At 44.5% G+C, this 18,427-nt stretch overlaps 1 protein-coding gene across 4 annotated transcripts in view; it reads left to right on the plus strand.

The window, feature by feature from the left end:
* The window catches only part of LOC100566500 (connector enhancer of kinase suppressor of ras 2), a 296,823-nt gene that overhangs the window by 81,726 nt on the left and 196,670 nt on the right, over window positions 1-18,427 (plus strand). For all 4 annotated transcript variants that reach the window (XM_062963810.1, XM_016995043.2, XM_016995041.2 and 1 more), the window contains exon 2: window positions 2,600-2,763. In XM_062963810.1, the coding sequence (XP_062819880.1) occupies window positions 2,600-2,763 (164 nt within the window). The remainder of the gene's footprint in view (window positions 1-2,599; window positions 2,764-18,427) is intronic.

Raw genomic sequence — 18,427 nt, forward strand, 5'->3', positions numbered from 1 at the left:
TTGTTCCTGAAACACAGGTCTGGGCATTGAGCTTGTGAGACGGTTGGCAAAAAAAATTATTACTTAATAAATATATGTTGATTCCGTCCCTTCTCCAAGGAGGCATGTGCAGCGAGGTAAAAAAAAAAAGACATATATTGAATACTGTGTGAGATAAAGTAATCAGAGAAAGAAGACTCTTCATGGCTGAGCTGGGATTTGAGCAGGGATCTTCTCTATTTTCATTTGACACATTGTCCAATCTCCTGCACCACACAGGGTCAAAAATAAATAGACATGAAAAACCCAGAGGAAAAAAAGTGCTGCGATGTGGAAGAGTGAGACTGAAGCTTAGAAAAAGTTCCCCTTTTTCTAAGCTTCAATCTGGGAGGTACAACTCTCTGAAAACATTGGGTATTAAAGTCCAAAAAAACCCCCCCAAAACTTTTCCAATTGCTGGATAAGACCCCAGAGGCAGGCACTTAATTTTACAAATGCAATCATTTCTTTAAGACGTTGGACTTTACTGCAGGGATCCTTCGCTGACAATCGGACTACAATTTGGATTGTGTGATTTTAATTGGTGTTTTTAATAATTAATTAATTATTAATTGTATTTGTTTATTTTTTTAAAAATTTATATGTGTTGGCATTGAATTGTTGCCTGTTGTAAGGCCGCCCTGAGTTCCCTTCCAGGGTGAGAAGGGTGGGATACAAATGTGGGAAATAAAGAAATATACATGCAGAAATTGAGGTGTCATGTGTGTATTGAGGTGTCATGCCACTTGTCAACTTAAGCAACCCTTTGAAATTCATTGGGTATTCTTGTGGGAAATAGCCACCTTCTCAAGCCTCCACTAGTTATATGTTGTGTATACGAGGGTTGAATGAAAAGTAATGCCTCCACCTTTGTAATTCCTCAACCGATGGCAGTACTTGTATGTGGTAGGTACTGGCTTGTTCAGTAGACTCAACTCTATTCTATGCTATTTGGCGGGAAGCCTTAGCATTGAACAGTTGTGTTGTTAAAGTGAGAAGTATGGAACTCTGCGCAGACGGTTGGTCAAGGAGACTTAAGCAACATGCATTCATTGAATTCTTGACAGCAGAAGGTGTTACCCCAAAGGAGAAAGGCGTCACCTTCATTCTCGTAACAGATCCTCCAATAGCCAAGCAAAGCAATAATGTGACCCATACATTCTTATGAAATACCAATTATGCTTGAAATTTCTCTCTGAGTGATACAATGATCGTCCTGAATCAATCTGTCAACCTTTTGCTTGTGAAACTCAGTGGTTGCTGTCACAGAATGTCCAACTCTTTTTGTCAAGCAAGTCAGATGTTCCCACCTCAACATCTTTAAACTTACTCACCCAACAACGCACAGTACTCATATCAACACAATCACCATAAACAGCTTGCATTCCCTGATGAATCTCCTTTGGGATGACACTTTCTGCTATCAAGAATTCAATGACTGCACGTTGCTTAAGTTGCATTGACCGACCGTCTGCACAGTGTTCCATACTTTGGACTTTAACAACACAACTGTTCAATGCTAAGGCTTCCAACCAAATAGAATAGAATAGAGGAGAGTCTACTGAACAAGCCAGTACCTACCGCAGACCAGAACTGCCATCTGTTGAGGAGTTACGAAGGTGGAGGCATTACTTTTCATTCAACCCTCGTATAATTCAGATTGCTTACTCTATTGTATATGTGTGTATTGGTATGCAATTTTACCTTAACTCATTGCTGTGTATATGTGTGTATTGGTATGCAATTTTACCGTAACTCTTTGTTGTGGGGGGGGGGGGGGCTACAGACCATGTGATCAGAACTGGGCTTGTTTAAGACTCAGACTCCATTCTAGAACAGCTCAGTTTAGATTTCACTAGAATTATATGCTTCAGACTTCAGTGCAGGAACAGTATGCTGCACAAAGCTATTAGACTCCATTGGACAATGGACTGTTGATTCTAAGAAAGATGCCCTATGTTACTTACTTCAGATCTATTTCTAACTGGATTGATAAGCAAAGTACCTGTATGCTGAGTACATGAAGTTTGTGAGTATACCAACTATGATATTTTAAAGAAGTCTACTTATTTTTGATCTCTCGGGGGCATGATTTAAAGGCAAATGTATTTTAAGGGAGAGTAGATGTTTTTGTGCAACTAAAGGAACACTTCTAGAACCCTGCTGAATATATATATGTTTGTGCATTGGCATATCTTTGTCCCTAGCAGTTCAAAGACATACCTAGGTACATCAATTATATCAGTTCAACAGTGAGAAGCTTAGTTGCCTTGCATGAATGCTGGTGAATGCCATTTCCCCAAAAAAGATTATAACTCTAACAGGTCATGCTTTTACCAAAAGGTGAACATTAAAATGGAATTAAACTTCCCACAATACGAAAACATGTCAAATCTCTTGCTGAAAGCTACTTTCCTTAAACCATATACACCCTCGCTTAAATAACATATCCCATTATATTTCAGCAAGATGAAAGCATTCCCATTTCAAAGAGAACTCTGAGCACAATGAGCCATGCGAAGATCGTATTTTCATTGCGTGTCTAACCGCGTCCCTCTCTCTTTTTGTTGTTTCCAACCAGGCCTTGACGACTGCCTGCAACAATACATTAAAAACTTTGAGAGAGAGAAGATCAATGGGGAGCAGTTGCTACACATCACTCATCAGGAGCTGGAAGAGTTGGGAGTCACCCGAATTGGCCACCAAGAGCTCATCCTGGAAGCGGTGGATCTCCTGTGTGCTTTGGTAAGAGCACTTCTTTCTACAGGTTCACTCTACACACCCATCTTTGCACGTCTTTCAACTCACAATAGGCTAGAAGCATGAGATCATTTTGTAAATGGTCCTCATCTCCATCATTCCTTTTGAATTATGGAGATACATACCAGTGGGTATGTATTTATTTATTTATTTATTTTTCAAACTTATATGCCGCCACTCCCCTAGGGCTCGGGGCGGCTTACAAGAACCGGCTAAAATCAACAATTTAAAAACATCTTAAAACATCTTTAAAACATCTTTAAAAATATCTTAAAAACATCCTAAAAGCACCTTTTAAAACATCTAACAGAACTCAAAGGCCTGCCGAAACAGGTGTGTCTTACATGCCCTGCGGAAAGCCGACAAGTCCCGCAAGGCACGGACTTCAGGTGGCAAGGTGTTCAGAGAGATGGCGCCACTGCTGAAAAGGCTCTGCGTCTAGTTGCAGTTAGATGCAAAGTCTTAAAACTGGGGACTTCCAACAGGTCTTGGTCCTCAGAACGGAGGGATCTCTGGGGTTTGTAGGGGGTGAGGTGGTCCCTCAGGTACATCGGCCCTAGACCATGTAAGGCCTTAAAGGTAAGTACCATCACTTTGAAAGTGATCCGGTGTTCAATTGGTAACCATTGCAGCTGAGGTGTTGAACTTGCTGCAGCAGATAAATCGCTGAGGTGTTGAACTTGCTGACCAAAGCTTGGTGGTCCGAACACGGGGAGCAGGGTGAGCTCTGGCTGTAAGCTCCAGCTTTTGCCAACCTAGTAGTTCGAAAACATGCAAATGTGAGTAGATCAATAGGTACCACTCCGGCAGGAAGGTAACAGCACTTCATGCAGTCATGCCAGCCACGTGACCTTGGAGGCGTCTACGGCCAACACTGGCTGTTTGGCTTAGAAATGGGGATGAGTTAAACTTTTTAGTTTAACTAAAAAGGATTGGAGGGAAAGGATTCGGGAATATATGCTAATGGCTAAACTAACCAATAACAGGAGGAACAAAAGTAATGAGGATCTTTTAGAAAAATGGAAGTTGGCCATGACATATCTGAATGGAGATTCAGTGACTCCTAATGGAGGAGTTCCATTAGGAATTTAGGATTACTATAAACAAGGATAGATAAATGGGCTTAAAGGCTTCATAGTGCTGCAGTGTTGGAAGTCATGGTGAGGGGTGCACGGGTGTGGGTGTGTCCCTGCAAGCTAGAGCTGACAGATGGGAGCTCACCCCGTCTCGCGGATTCGAACCGCCAACCTTCAGGTCAGCAGTTTAGCCAGCAGAAGGGTTTTTCCTGTTGCGCCACTGTGACTCTGGCTGCAGACGTGTGAAATAAATATAATAGGGGAATGTTCTCCTCTCAAAAAGAATTTGACCCTATTCTGCTCCTTCCTGGGACTTCCTTCTCACTCAATGGAACTGAGGAGCACGAAACAGTCCAGATGTTATACACGAATAGAAAATAAGAGACCAATATTTAACAGAAAAGGCTGCCCTCCAATCTCAGAATATTTGGCTTTTATTGATATAGAAATAAAGAGGTGGCAGTCCTTGAAAATCGTCCAATTTGACTCTGACATCATCTTGACAACTACACCATCACTGTATAGAGGTGCATCCGAAAGGCATTGCTTTTCTTATACAATCTATATCTTTGATTAAATTGTAAAGGTCTTGCCTGTTAAAGCTATCTTCCTGCGTTTCTTTAGTTTTTCTATAGAGGTGCAGAAGTGTGTGTATGTATCTGTAAGACAGGAAGGAGGATTATCAAAGCGAAAAGAACATCTTACAGATTTTTTTTTTCCTCCCTGACCTACAAAAGAGGACGGATAACATGTCAGAAAATGTATTTCTTATACTGATTGCCTCTTGTAGCAAGTTAAAAGCAGATATTTGAGGAACAAGATGAGCCAACTGAGCAGAAAAACAGCTCTTAGAACTGGCTTTGATTCCTTTGAATGGTGTCTATGGTGTCTTTCCTTTTCCCTAACCTTTCTGGAAAGAGGGCCAAAATCCTCGTCTTTACAGGGAGGAGGGAATTTTACCCGCTTTCTCTTCTTTCATAGTTTGCCTTTGACTCCTACCCCCTGCCAGAGAGAAGCCGCAAGACAGTATTCGTGGGCAAAGGGTCACAGCTTCATTAAATGCAATAGCCGTCGTCTGCAATGGGCAGAAGATGCGCAAGAGCCAAAAGTAGGCAGCAAGTCAAAACTCAGAACGTTGGGTTGGCATAAGGACCTTATTACTTTGTTTATATCACTATGCATCCCATATATTTTTAGACTTGATGCATACTGCATTGAGACAGGATGCATACTTTCCTTGGAGGTGTCTACAGCCAACGCCGGCTCTTCGGCTTAGAAATGGAGATGAGCACCAACCCCCAGAGTCAGACATGACTAGATTTGATATCAGGGGGAAACCTTTACCTTTACCTTAATGGCAATTTTCTCCTTGTATTTGAACTTCCAGAAAAGTTGTAGAAAAATCATGTGTCTCCCCCACCCCAGTACAAAGCCCTTTTTTCTGTATAGTAAAACAGTTTTTTTGTGCGCAAAAATAAATGAAATTTTTCTCCGCAGAATAATTCCTCCACAACATTTCAAGATATAATAATAATAATAACAACAATAACAACACTTTATTTATATTCCACCCTTCTCCCAGAGCAGATTACAGTATACAGTAGAGTCTCACTTATCCAACACTCGCTTATCCAATGTTCTGGATTATCCAACGCATTTTTGTAGTCAATGTTTTCAATATTTCATGATATTTTGGTGCTAAATTCATAAATACAGTAATTACTACATAGCATTACTGTGTATTGAACTACTTTTTTCTATCAAATTTGTTGTATAACATGATGTTTTGGTGCTTAATTTGTAAAATCATAACCTAATTTAATGTTTAATAGGCTTTTCCTTAATCTCTCCTTATTATCCAACATATTCGCTTATCCAACGTCTGCCGGCCCGTTTACGTTGGATAAGTGAGACTCTACTGTATATAAACAGATACAGGCAAACATTAAATGCCTTGTTACAATACAATGAGACACACATACACAAACAAAGGCAAAGGCTTCTCCTTTCATTTCTGGCTTCTGGAGGCAGTGCTCATACTCTTCTCCATTTCTAAGCCAAGGAGCCTGAGTTGTCACCTCCTGGTCATGTAGCCAGCAAGACTGCTTGGAGCATCTTTATGCCTTTCCTGCCAAATTGGTACCTATTTATTTACTCACATTTGCATGTTTTCGAACTGCTAGGTTGACAGGATCTAGGGCTAACACCGGGAGCTCACCCCATCCTGCGGATTCAAACTGGCAACCTTTACATCAGCAGTTTATCAGTACAAAGGTTTAACCCATTGTGCCACCACACAAGGGAAAAAACTATGGATGAACATTTCTCTTTTTTTCTGCAACAGGGAGAAAACTTCTCTAATGTTTCACCCTTACATGGATCCTCTGGGATTAGCATTCCAATCAGGGGAAAGATTAATCTGTCTTTTTTTCCTCCCTGGAATCAATGAGACGGTGACCTTCTTTCTTGTTTTGTGCTAATAGTTACTCATTTTCTATGTTATATACGAAAGTGAGGAAATGCCATTGGGGAGCAGGGGGAGGTTGAGACCCTTCTCATGCAAACACAATTTCTTCTTCTCTCTTTCTCTTTTTATTTGTGTGTATTTATGAGCCAAAAGAGCAATTGGCAGCTCTTATCAAAGCGCCGCACTTTCCAGATGACTTTGACCTTGTAGCTCGGCTCCAAATAAAGGCTAGCGATAATGATATCTCATTTGCTCCTGTCTTTGCAAACTCTGACTTGACAATTAGCTTGACGCCGGGCAGTGCTTTGTTACGGCCTCCATGAAACCTTATGATGAACTCAGTGCCAGATTTACTAAATAGCAAAGCGGTAACCATACCGGAAGGCCCAGCAAAAATGTCACAATGCGCTACCGCAAGAACACACACAGCCGCTAACCCAGTTTTGATTTGGTGACATGAGACCTCTTTCAGGACCTGCCATGTCCCTGCAAGTGATGAGGCACAAGCACATCTTATCATTTCCAGGAACAGTTACAGGCCCAATTTCTCTGTATATGGCAAGAGCCATTCACTTCATAGATAGCTAGTACTCCAAGTGGCAATTATTAGTTTAAATTATAAAAAGAAATTGAAGGCATTTTTCAGACTACCTGTTATGTCTGCATTGTGCTCCAGCTGCCCAATAGTCCTAGAGGAGAGTATCAGGTGGAGTTAATATTTGGCATTCTCAGTGAGCCAATTTGGTGCCTCTTAAATTTCTCAACATTAGTATTCACTTTCTATTTTTCTTTGTGTGGTCTGTAATGGATAAATATAGCCAAATATACATTTTGAGAACCTATAATGAAATGTCACTCTCTTGAAAAAATATGGCTGCATTTCCTTTCAACCTTAGAGAGCTGGTGTTTACATTATATAAACTCATGTAGAAGTCCAACATTTTTTGTTAAGAATTTGATTCAAAAACTGGCTCAATGTAAGTACTATACCTTAATTCTTTTTTTTAAGGGACAATCTCTAAATAATGGTGAAAAACAAGAGCTTAGTCCATTATGGGAGAAGTACCAATACCCTCTTATCCATAGGGCGTATCAAAATCTGCTAACAATTTATCCCTGTTTCTCCTCTTCCTCCTCCTCCTCCTCCTCCTCCACCATCATCCTTTGTTGGCCTTCTTCTCTTCCTCTTTCTCCTTTTCTTCTTTTTTTTTTCTTCTTCTTCCTCCCTACCTGCTCTTCTTCCACCTTTCACTAGAATTGTGCGCAAATTTTGTTTTTCCCGTTTCTTCGGGAACACGAAATAGGAAGCCCACTCCCTGCACAAAAATCAGCTCAACACAAAAGCAAGCTGGAGTTGATCCCAACTCCAAGACTGCTTTTTCACCTGCAGCTTGCCTCCTTGCCTTGGAAGGAGAGTGCGTGTGTGGCATGCAGGCCCAGAAAGTGCATGCACCTGCCAGTATCTGCAGCCAAGCACCTCTTGTCACGACCCAGGCTACAGAGCACCAATAACCATACGCAGAGGCCAGATTCTATCTAATATCTTTATTAAGGAAATATATAAAGTAAATAAAAGCAAGTGTATGAAATAGTCCAGAAGCAGACCTTTCAGGAAAGGTCAAAATTAGTCCAAGAAAACAATGTCCAATATGAAATATTAAGGTCCAAAGTTGTAATCCAATAACCGAAACACTCACTTTGCCAGGCAAAGTGAGGGGAGATGACAAGGTCCTTTAGTCCATGAACTTGAGCAAGGCTAGAAAATAACTTGATACTTGAAAACAAGGCTTGAAACGTGGAACAAGGTAACGAGGAACAAGAACAAGGTCCGTGGAATAACTTGGTAAAATCCGTGAAACAAGGCAAGGTTTAGTCCTGGGAAACAAGGCAAGGTCCGTAGGTAAACAAAGGCTGGGAACCAGGAGCGAAGGCTGGAAACAAGGCAAGGCTTGAGCAGGAACGAGGCTTGAATCGGAGCGCGCTGTCCAGACACAACTCGCTCCGGAGGCTGACGAATTGACTCCGCAAAGTTACTCCGCGGGTAAAACACCTATATAGAGTCTAACTTTCCCGCCGAGAGCAATTCTCTGGGAACCAGAAACGAAAGCTAATCTCTGAGACCAGATGTTTGACTCCTTAAAGATTCTCATGGAAAGCAGGCTTAATTGGCAAATTCTTAGCAATTATTCTCGCACTCCTGCGCGAGGCTGCTTCCAAACCCCTCTGTTGTTTACAAAACTCATGGCGAGAGAACACGGGAGATGTAGGCTCAGGGTTTGTTTGACATACTTCTGGGACACAACTTTCTTGCAGGTGCAAGGTTCCCAGATCTGCCTGGGAAAGATCTGGCTGAGAAGATTCCAGTTCTGACTGGGAAGGTAAAAAACCCAAGTTTTCTTCTTCATCAGGCATTACAATGTCATGAGTAGGACTACAAGGCCCATGAGTCATCACACTATCCCCCTCCTCAAGGCCCCTCCCAAACTGGGACTCTCTCCCCGAGGCGCGAGGTCGTGGCTTGGCGGGATAGGTCTGATGGAAGCGACGGGTTAGATCAGGAGCATGGACTGTGGAGGCGTCTTCCCAAGAGCGTTCCTCAGGGCCAAAACCCACCCAGTCAATGAGATATTGCAGGCGGCGGCGGTGAAAGCGAGAATCTAAAATGTCCTGAACCTCGAACTCGTCCTCCCCATCCACCAAAATAGGAACGGGGGCCGGCCGGTCTACATCTGGCCGCACACCATCCGCCGGAAGGAGCAGGGAGCGGTGAAACACTGGGTGAATGCGCATTGAACGCGGAAGTTGGAGTTTGAAAGTCACGGGGTTTAATTGCGCCACCACTGGATAGGGGCCAATGTAACGGGCATCTAACTTCCGGCAAGGGCGGTGGGAGGGCAAAAAGCGAGTGGACAGAAAAACCCGATCTCCTACCTTGATTTCGGGGCCCGGCTGGCGATGTTTGTCCGCGTGACGTTTATAGTCCTCCTTGGCTTGTTCCAGTTGCTGGAGCAAAAGTTGTTGCACCGCTGTGAGTTCCTGCAGCCAATCTTCTGCTGCGGGAACTTCTGAAGTTTCAATGACAGGGGGAAAGAAACGTGGATGGAAGCCGTAGTTTGCAAAGAACGGCGTTTCTTTTGTAGAAGCCTGGACTCCATTGTTGTAGGCAAACTCCGACAGTGGTAACAGAGAAGCCCAATTGTCCTGTTGGTAGTTTACATAACAGCGAAGGTACTGTTCCAAAGTGGCATTGGTGCGCTCCGTTTGCCCATCCGTTTGGGGATGATGAGCTGAAGATAAACGAGAGTCTATGCCCAATAGTTTTTGTAGTGCCTTCCAGAAACGAGAGGTGAATTGGGATCCACGGTCTGTGACCAAACTCTTGGGCAATCCATGTAGTCTGAAAACATGTTGGAGGAATAGATCTGCAGTCTCTTGGGCCGTGGGAAGGCCTTCACAGGGAATGAAATGGGCTAACTTGGTGAAAAGGTCCACCACCACTAGGATCGTGGTGAATCCACAGGAAGGTGGTAAGTCAGTGATAAAATCCGCAGAAATTATTTCCCATGGGCGAGATGGGGTAGGAAGGGGGTGTAGAAGCCCTGAGGGCTTCTCCCTTCTTATCTTGGAGCGTTGGCATACTGGGCAGGTGTTGACATATTTCTCCACATCTTTGCGGATCTTGGGCCACCAGAAATCTCTTAGGATCAAATGCATGGTTTTAAATAGTCCGAAATGCCCTGCTGGTTTGCAGTCATGACACAGACGAAGTGCTTTTTCCCTGCCCGGTCCGGGTGGGATATAAACATGATTTCTATAGCAGAGCAGTCCATCTTTAAGCGAAAAGGGAAAATGCAGACCTTGACGAAGTTGGTCCTGCGCCCAGGCATCTGCTTGCTGACTAGCCCTGATTTCTTGAGCACAGATGGGTCCTGGAGTAGAGGGAGTTGAATCAATGGGAGTGGATTTGGTGTTCCCCACTGTGAGCGTGGCAAAGTTCTCGGGTTGTAGTAGTTGGGATTCAAAGGTCTCCTTGCGTCCTGCAGCGTATTCCGGTTTACGTGACAGGGCGTCTGCTTGCTTGGTTTGGGCTGGGGTCACATAATGAATCTGGAAGTTGAAACGTTCAAAGAATAAAGCCCAACGTTGCTGCCTCTGATTTAGCTTGCGGGCAGTTCTTAGATGTTCTAGATTCCGATGATCAGTGTGGACTTCAATGGAAAATTTGGCCCCTTCTAGCCAATGTCTCCAAGTTTCAAAAGCTGCCTTTATGGCTAATAGTTCTTTTTCCCAAATGGTATAGTTCCTCTCTGGTGCGGTTAGTTGACGAGAATAATAGGCACAAGGATGAAGATGATCTCCCACCGGTTGTAGGAGCACAGCCCCAATTGCCACATCAGAGGCGTCCGCTTGCACCACAAAAAGGGTTTCAGGATCTGGATGCTGAAGGATTGGCTGGGATGTGAATAATTTCTTTAGTTGCTGGAACCCTTTCTCTGCTTGATCAGTCCAGCGGAAGGGCTGTTTTCCACGGATGCAGCTAGTGATTGGGTCAGACCAGCGGGCAAAATCTGGAATGAACTTGCGGTAATAGTTCGCGAACCCCAAGAATCGCTGCACCTCCTTCTTGTTAGTTGGCGCCCGCCATTCCAATACTGCTGAAACCTTGGCTGGATCCATGGAGAGCCCTAGAGGCGAGATACGGTATCCAAGGAAATCTACCTCTTGTAGATCAAAAGCGCATTTTTCCAGCTTGGCATAAAGTCCATGATCCCGCAATCGTTGTAACACCATTTTGACGTGGTTCTCATGTTCTGATTGTGATCTAGAAAACACCAAAAAATCGTCCAGGTAGATTATCAAGAACCTATCTAGATAGTCCTGGAAAATGTCATTGACAAAATGCTGGAACGTTGCGGGAGCTCCGCATAATCCATAATTCATAACTCGGGACTCGAATAATCCGAATTTAGTCTGGAAGGCGGTCTTCCACTCGTCCCCTTCTCTGATGCGAACTAAGTTGTAAGCTCCCCGAAGATCCAGCTTGGTGTAAACCTTGGCTCCTCGAAGTCGGTCTAGTAGATCCGAGATTAAGGGCAGGGGATAGCTGTTCCGCTTGGTGATATTATTCAATGCTCTGTAGTCCACCACCAAGCGTAATTCCCCTGACTTCTTCTTCACAAACATCACTGGGGAGGCGGCTGGGGATTGAGAGGGTCTGATGAATCCCTTGCGGAGGTTTGTCTCTATGAATTCCCTGAGAGCTTCTTGCTCTGGTTCAGTCAGGGAGTAAAGATGCCCTCGCGGGATCGGGGCCCCCTCCACCAAGTCAATGGCACAGTCATAAGGTCTATGTGGGGGTAATTTTTCGGCTTCTTTTTCATTGAATACATCCCAATACTCGGAGTACTTCTTTGGCAAGGTGATAATGGGCTCGGTGTCTGTGGCATGGCAGACCTTGGCTACGAGGCAATGGTTTTGGCAGTACTTTGAAGCAAACTGCAGTTCTCTGTTGGACCAGGAGATGCTTGGGTCGTGAAGTGTCAGCCATGGAATCCCCAAAATCACAGGGAAATGGGGAACCTCAGTAACAAAGAAGGAAATCTCTTCCATATGTTCCCTTATCCACATCCTGGTGGGTTCCGACCACTGGCTTACGGGGCCCGTCTTGAGAGGGCGGCCATCGATGGCTTGCACCACACGGGCATTCTTGAAGTCATGATATTGTAATCCCAGAGAGTCGGCATACTCTCTATCAATGAAATTGTTGGTAGCTCCTGAGTCTATCATGGCGTGGATCATGACGGGTCCCTTTTTTGCTGACCATAAGGTGACCACTAGAAGGAACAGGACCCCGGTTGGCGGCTCTTGAATGGGTTTCTTGACCGGGTTGGCGAGCCTCTTTACGCCCGGTCGTTGGCTTCCCCCGCCGGCTGTGCGCCAGCCGCCTCAGACGCCTTCGTCTCCGTGGAGGACGCCGCCGCAAGACGGGCGGCGGGCTTCCCTTTGGCTGGGCACTCTCTGGCGAAGTGGCCCCCATTCCCGCAATACCAACAGAGATTTAGGCGTTGGCGGCGGGCCTTCTCGGCGGCATCTAATCTGGGACGCACATTGCCCAACTGCATCGGCACCTCCTCGCTCCCTCTGGGGTATGGGGATGGTGGTGGGGGTCTCCACACTGGACGCGGCTGAACGCTGGCGGGAGCGGGGGGTTTTGCCCCAGCTCTACCGCCCTGGCCTCGTACCCACTGTTTCCTGTTGGCAATCATGACTTCAGCCCGTAAACATTGATCGATGAGTGCTTCCAGCGTTTGGGGAGGATCCACCTTGGAGATTTCCTCCAGCATTTCAATGTTGAGACCCTCCCGAAATTGTCCTCTGAGGGCAACATCGTTCCAGCCGGTGTTGTGGGCCAGCACTCGGAACTCGGCTATGTACTGAGACATGGGTCTGTCTCCTTGGAAGAGGCGGCGGAGTTTGTGCCCGGCTGCCTCCAAATTGTCCTCGATTCCCCAGGTCGCCTTAAGGTGGTCCAAGAAATGTTGCGCTGACCTTAGATGTGGGGAGGCTTGGTCGAACAGAGCCGTCGCCCAGTTAGCCGCTGGCCCGTCTAGGAGACTGTAAATCCACGCCACCTTGATGTCTTCCTGGGGAAACTCGGCATCACGGGCCTCTAGATAAGCTTGGCATTGGCGACGGAAAACATGAACCTTAGAAGCTTCTCCAGTAAACTTGGTTGGCAACGCCATGGCCGGAAGACGGATTCCGCGTTCCTTCAAACCCTTTATTTCCCCATCTTGTGCATTGAGCTTATCACGGATTCGGTCCACCTCATCCTTGTCGATGGTGTAGGTAATCGGCTGGCCGCTCGGCCCAGGTCCGGCTCCGGTAGACATTCTGGCCGAGGTTAATTGGTGCTTAGGGTGGCGGAGTCAAACTGTCACGACCCAGGCTACAGAGCACCAATAACCATACGCAGAGGCCAGATTCTATCTAATATCTTTATTAAGGAAATATATAAAGTAAATAAAAGCAAGTGTATGAAATAGTCCAGAAGCAGACCTTTCAGGAAAGGTCAAAATTAGTCCAAGAAAACAATGTCCAATATGAAATATTAAGGTCCAAAGTTGTAATCCAATAACCGAAACACTCACTTTGCCAGGCAAAGTGAGGGGAGATGACAAGGTCCTTTAGTCCATGAACTTGAGCAAGGCTAGAAAATAACTTGATACTTGAAAACAAGGCTTGAAACGTGGAACAAGGTAACGAGGAACAAGAACAAGGTCCGTGGAATAACTTGGTAAAATCCGTGAAACAAGGCAAGGTTTAGTCCTGGGAAACAAGGCAAGGTCCGTAGGTAAACAAAGGCTGGGAACCAGGAGCGAAGGCTGGAAACAAGGCAAGGCTTGAGCAGGAACGAGGCTTGAATCGGAGCGCGCTGTCCAGACACAACTCGCTCCGGAGGCTGACGAATTGACTCCGCAAAGTTACTCCGCGGGTAAAACACCTATATAGAGTCTAACTTTCCCGCCGAGAGCAATTCTCTGGGAACCAGAAACGAAAGCTAATCTCTGAGACCAGATGTTTGACTCCTTAAAGATTCTCATGGAAAGCAGGCTTAATTGGCAAATTCTTAGCAATTATTCTCGCACTCCTGCGCGAGGCTGCTTCCAAACCCCTCTGTTGTTTACAAAACTCATGGCGAGAGAACACGGGAGATGTAGGCTCAGGGTTTGTTTGACATACTTCTGGGACACAACTTTCTTGCAGGTGCAAGGTTCCCAGATCTGCCTGGGAAAGATCTGGCTGAGAAGATTCCAGTTCTGACTGGGAAGGTAAAAAACCCAAGTTTTCTTCTTCATCAGGCATTACAATGTCATGAGTAGGACTACAAGGCCCATGAGTCATCACACCTCTTACTCTAGAATAAGAGGCACTCAGCTGCAAGCACTGCCAGTCGTGCACACTTTCTGGTCCTACACGTCACACACGCACTCTCTTTCCAAGGACAGCACGTGTGTGACATGGTGTGCAGGCCCGGAAAGTGTGCACCTACCAGTGCCTGCAGCCAAGCGCCTCTTACTCAATAATAAGAGGTGCTCAGCTGCAAGCACTGCCAGTTGTGCACACTTTCTGGTCCTACACGTCACACACGCACTCTCTTTCCAAGGAGAGCGTGTGTGTGGCATGGCGTGCAGGCCCAGAAAGTACGCACCTACCAGTGCCTGCAGCCACGCTCCTCTTACTCTAGAGTAGAAACAGCAGATAAAAAGCCTCCTTAAGGCATGTGCTGGGAAGAGAAGCCCCGCTTAGCAGCTGAGGGGGGAAAGGAAGGGGCCTGAGGCTGTTAGGAATTGTGGGAGTTGGAGTCCAAAACACTTGGACGGCCAAACTTTGCCCATGCCCAGTGTAGATTTACCCATAGATCAGCACAGGATCCACCTTTGAAAACACTCTTCTTTTTGGATAGGGCAAGGAAATCTATTGCTCTTTCTCCCTTGTGGTTGGTTGTTCTTTTTGTTCTAAGCTCATTCCAGAAAATGATCTAACTTTGGTGTGATCAAATCTAATGCGAGCATTGGTATTTCATTACACTGCTGTTTATTGGCTGACACGGCGGCTGATTACTGTCCACTGGAGCATGTCCAAATTAATTTACTGAGTCCACATTGCCAGATGTGCTCTGACTCATGCACAGCCCAATGGTAGAATATCCATGGGTGAGTTATCCTTTATGTTTTCTTAGCCATCCTGGTTGTCTGCTCCTTGGAGCCTAAGGAGAGAGACAGTGAACGTTCAGCACACAAACTCTGCCATCTTTCCATGTTAGCAATCATTGCGTAATTGCCAGTTTAGAGCAACTTTGTTCATTGTTGTAAATGTACATCAGCCTTGCGGTGGTGCAGAAGCATTATTTTCCAAGGGGCCAACATGTGGGGAAAGAGAAGCCCCATTGAAGTGTTTGTCAGATGGCAGATTCATTATTTCAAGTCCTGGTGCGTTGAACAAAGTCCAGAGCTTAGAAAGTTAGTTCTAAGAGGGAAGAATATAATGACACACAGAAATGAGCAGTTCATAGGATCTTGAGATGAAAAGAATGTCTGCAAACATTTCCCATAAAAAGTCAGAAAACATGTTTTCCAAGACTTTGGAAAACCTGATGAGAAGAAACCAGGGAAATTAGTTCCATTTCCGACAACTTTGCTGCAGCCAAACAAAAACTGGTACAATTGCTCGCTGCTTCCTTGGAGAAGAAATCATAAAAGCATTGCATCCCTAGTTAACCATTGCTGCAAATGGGTTATACATTTCTGGTAAAACAAATTTCTGTTTGCCATCTAAGATCTCACAGAGCTTTGGAAGCAAGAGAAGTGTCTTCCATTTGCATAATCTGAATGAGAGAAATAATACATATACAGTAGAGTCTCACTAATCCAAGCCTCGCTTATCCAAGCCTCTGGATAATCCAAGCCATTTTTGTAGTCAATGTTTCCAATATATCGTGATATTTTGGTGCTAAATTCGTAAATACAGTAATTACAACATAACATTACTGCATATTGAACTACTTTTTCTGTCAAATTTGTTGTCTAACATGTAGTTTTGGTGCTTAATTTGTAAAATCATAACCTAATTTGATGTTTAATAGGCTTTTCCTTGATCAGTCCTTATAATCCAAGATATTCGCTTATCCAAGCTTCTGCTGGCCCGTTTAGCTTGGATTAGTGAGACTCTACTGTACTTGTAATAATTTGCATCACATGCAGATTAGATGTCCATTTTTGAGAGGGTGGAATGTAGCTGCCCTTTTCTTAGGATGCAATGAAACAAAAGGTTCTTTTTGGACAAAAGACCAGGTTGGTTTTTGCGTTCTTCACAAAGCACAGCCAATTTAGAGCTGCCTTTAGGTTATGCTAGTTTTGCATAACTTAGAACAGCCCTGCTTTCTTTCCTTTTTGGCTATTTTTATATTCCTGATTGTTCACTCCACCAGGCTAATATTGGATCCAAAGCTCATTCCCCTCCAGCTTTGCATGAAAGAAGCAGAGTTACTTGGGCTCCGTGTCTTTGAAGTCAGCAAAACCTTTTTTTATTAAAGCGAATGCTGCTTTACATAATTGAGGCTGCCATGGTGGATATTTCCATGTAGTCCTAAGAAAGTACAAGGCCTGGTGCACTTTGATCTGGAGATATTCTTCAGTAGAAAGAGATAATGGGATGAAACTATATCCAAAATGGCAAATCATTACAGAGTGCAAATGAGGAGATGATGCGTGATCACCTCCATCTAGAAACCAGCGACAGAGAACAAACTGCAGCATAGTCCTGTCGTTGTTTACTGTTGTTGAATATGTGATTCATTATCTGCACAGGGATGATACATGTGCCAAAAATATGAATATACAGTGCTATCCACTGGACTTTAGTTCCAGGGCCTCTCCGGATATCAAAATCAAGACCCATGATATACAATGGAGTAGTAAAAGGTGACCGAACTTGCTGACCAAAAGCTCAGCAGTTCGAATCTGGGGAGTGGGGTGAGCTCCCACTGTTAGCCCAAGCTTCTGCCAACCTATCAGTTCAAAAACATGCAAAAGTGAGTAGATCAATAGGTACCACTCCAGCGGGAAGTGGTAGTCATGCCGGCCACGTGACCTTGCAGGTGTCTACGGACAATGCCGCCTCTAAGAAATGGAGATGAGCAACAACTCCCAGAATCGGACACAACTAGACTTCATGTTGGGCAAAACCTTTACCTTTACCTAGTAAAAGGTTACTCTGAATAAAGCAGACCAATGCTTCATATAAGTGTATTTGAAATGTTCCATAAAACACTCCCATCACTCACTCAAATAAACTTGAGCTTTCCAAATCACTCTGGAAGAATTGCCCTGTAGTAACTCTCAACATAATAGTAATTCTACCAGACACTTCTGCAAAAAAAGAGAAAGAAATGATAAGTTTAAATTATATGGAAGTAGGTTTCTGTGATAAGACATTGTGAAAATTAGGTCATGTGGGGTTCAATTGCCTCTTACTCAGATATCTCCGTCTCTTGCCCACAGAGTATGTGATTATCATCATTACCCAATTAAGAACACCGCTGCGGAGTGACAAGGCTGGCAAGGCATGAATAACACCTGACATGGGGAATTCCTTCCCCAGACTTTTCCCCCGATTGTTAGACTTTTCCCTTTTTAACATCTCATTTAACAATCTGAACGCTTGCGTTTCCACATCACCGTCATCCTATCTTTTGAGATGTGTTGCTTGACGGGGCTAGACATACATCTCCAAATCTTAATTCTGGGGAGAATGGTTTGAATGGACGCTGGGATATTGTTCCAGTCCATGTTACTCAAGGTAGTTCTTGCAACAGAAGAAATGCATGGATGTTAGGCCCCAATCTACACTTCCATAGTCTCACCCATGGGCCACACTGAAGTTTTTTCGGGCCACATATGGCCCGTGGGGCATATGTTGTGCAAGTCTGATCTAGCTTAAACTGAATTAAATGGCAATTTAGATCCAGCCTTTGGAGCCCCAGTGGCGCAGTGTGTTAAAGTGCTGAGCTGCTGAACTTGCAGACCAAAAGGTTGCAGGTTCGAATCTGGGGAGCAGAGTGAGCACCTGCTGTTAGCTTCAGCTTCTGCCAACCTAGCAGTTCGAAAACATGCAAATGTGAGTAGATCAATAGGTCCAGCAGGTGCTCCATGCAGTCATGCCAGCTACATGACCTTGGAGGTGTCTACGGACAACGCTGGCTCTTCGGCTTAGAAATGGAGATGAGCACCAATTCTCAGAGTCAGACAGAACTGGAATTAATGTCAGGAGAAACCTTTACCGTTGATCCAGCCTATGACTCTAGAAACCAGGATTCAATACACTGCTTTGCATTGGAAATCGACTGGGTGAACTTGGGCAAGCCACACATTCTCAGACCAAGAAAAACCTATAATAGATTCAACTTAGGGTCTCCAAAAACTGAATATGACTCAAAAGTACATATAAAACAAAAATGATGTGAAGAATGCTTTCAAAGGATTCAAAAGGTATCGGCCTATCCATACGATTTCTAAGAGATGAATGTTTAAGTATGCATTGTTTT

The sequence above is a fragment of the Anolis carolinensis genome, unplaced genomic scaffold, assembly GCF_035594765.1.
Source record: "Anolis carolinensis isolate JA03-04 unplaced genomic scaffold, rAnoCar3.1.pri scaffold_12, whole genome shotgun sequence".
Taxonomy (NCBI): Eukaryota; Metazoa; Chordata; class Lepidosauria; order Squamata; family Dactyloidae; genus Anolis; species Anolis carolinensis.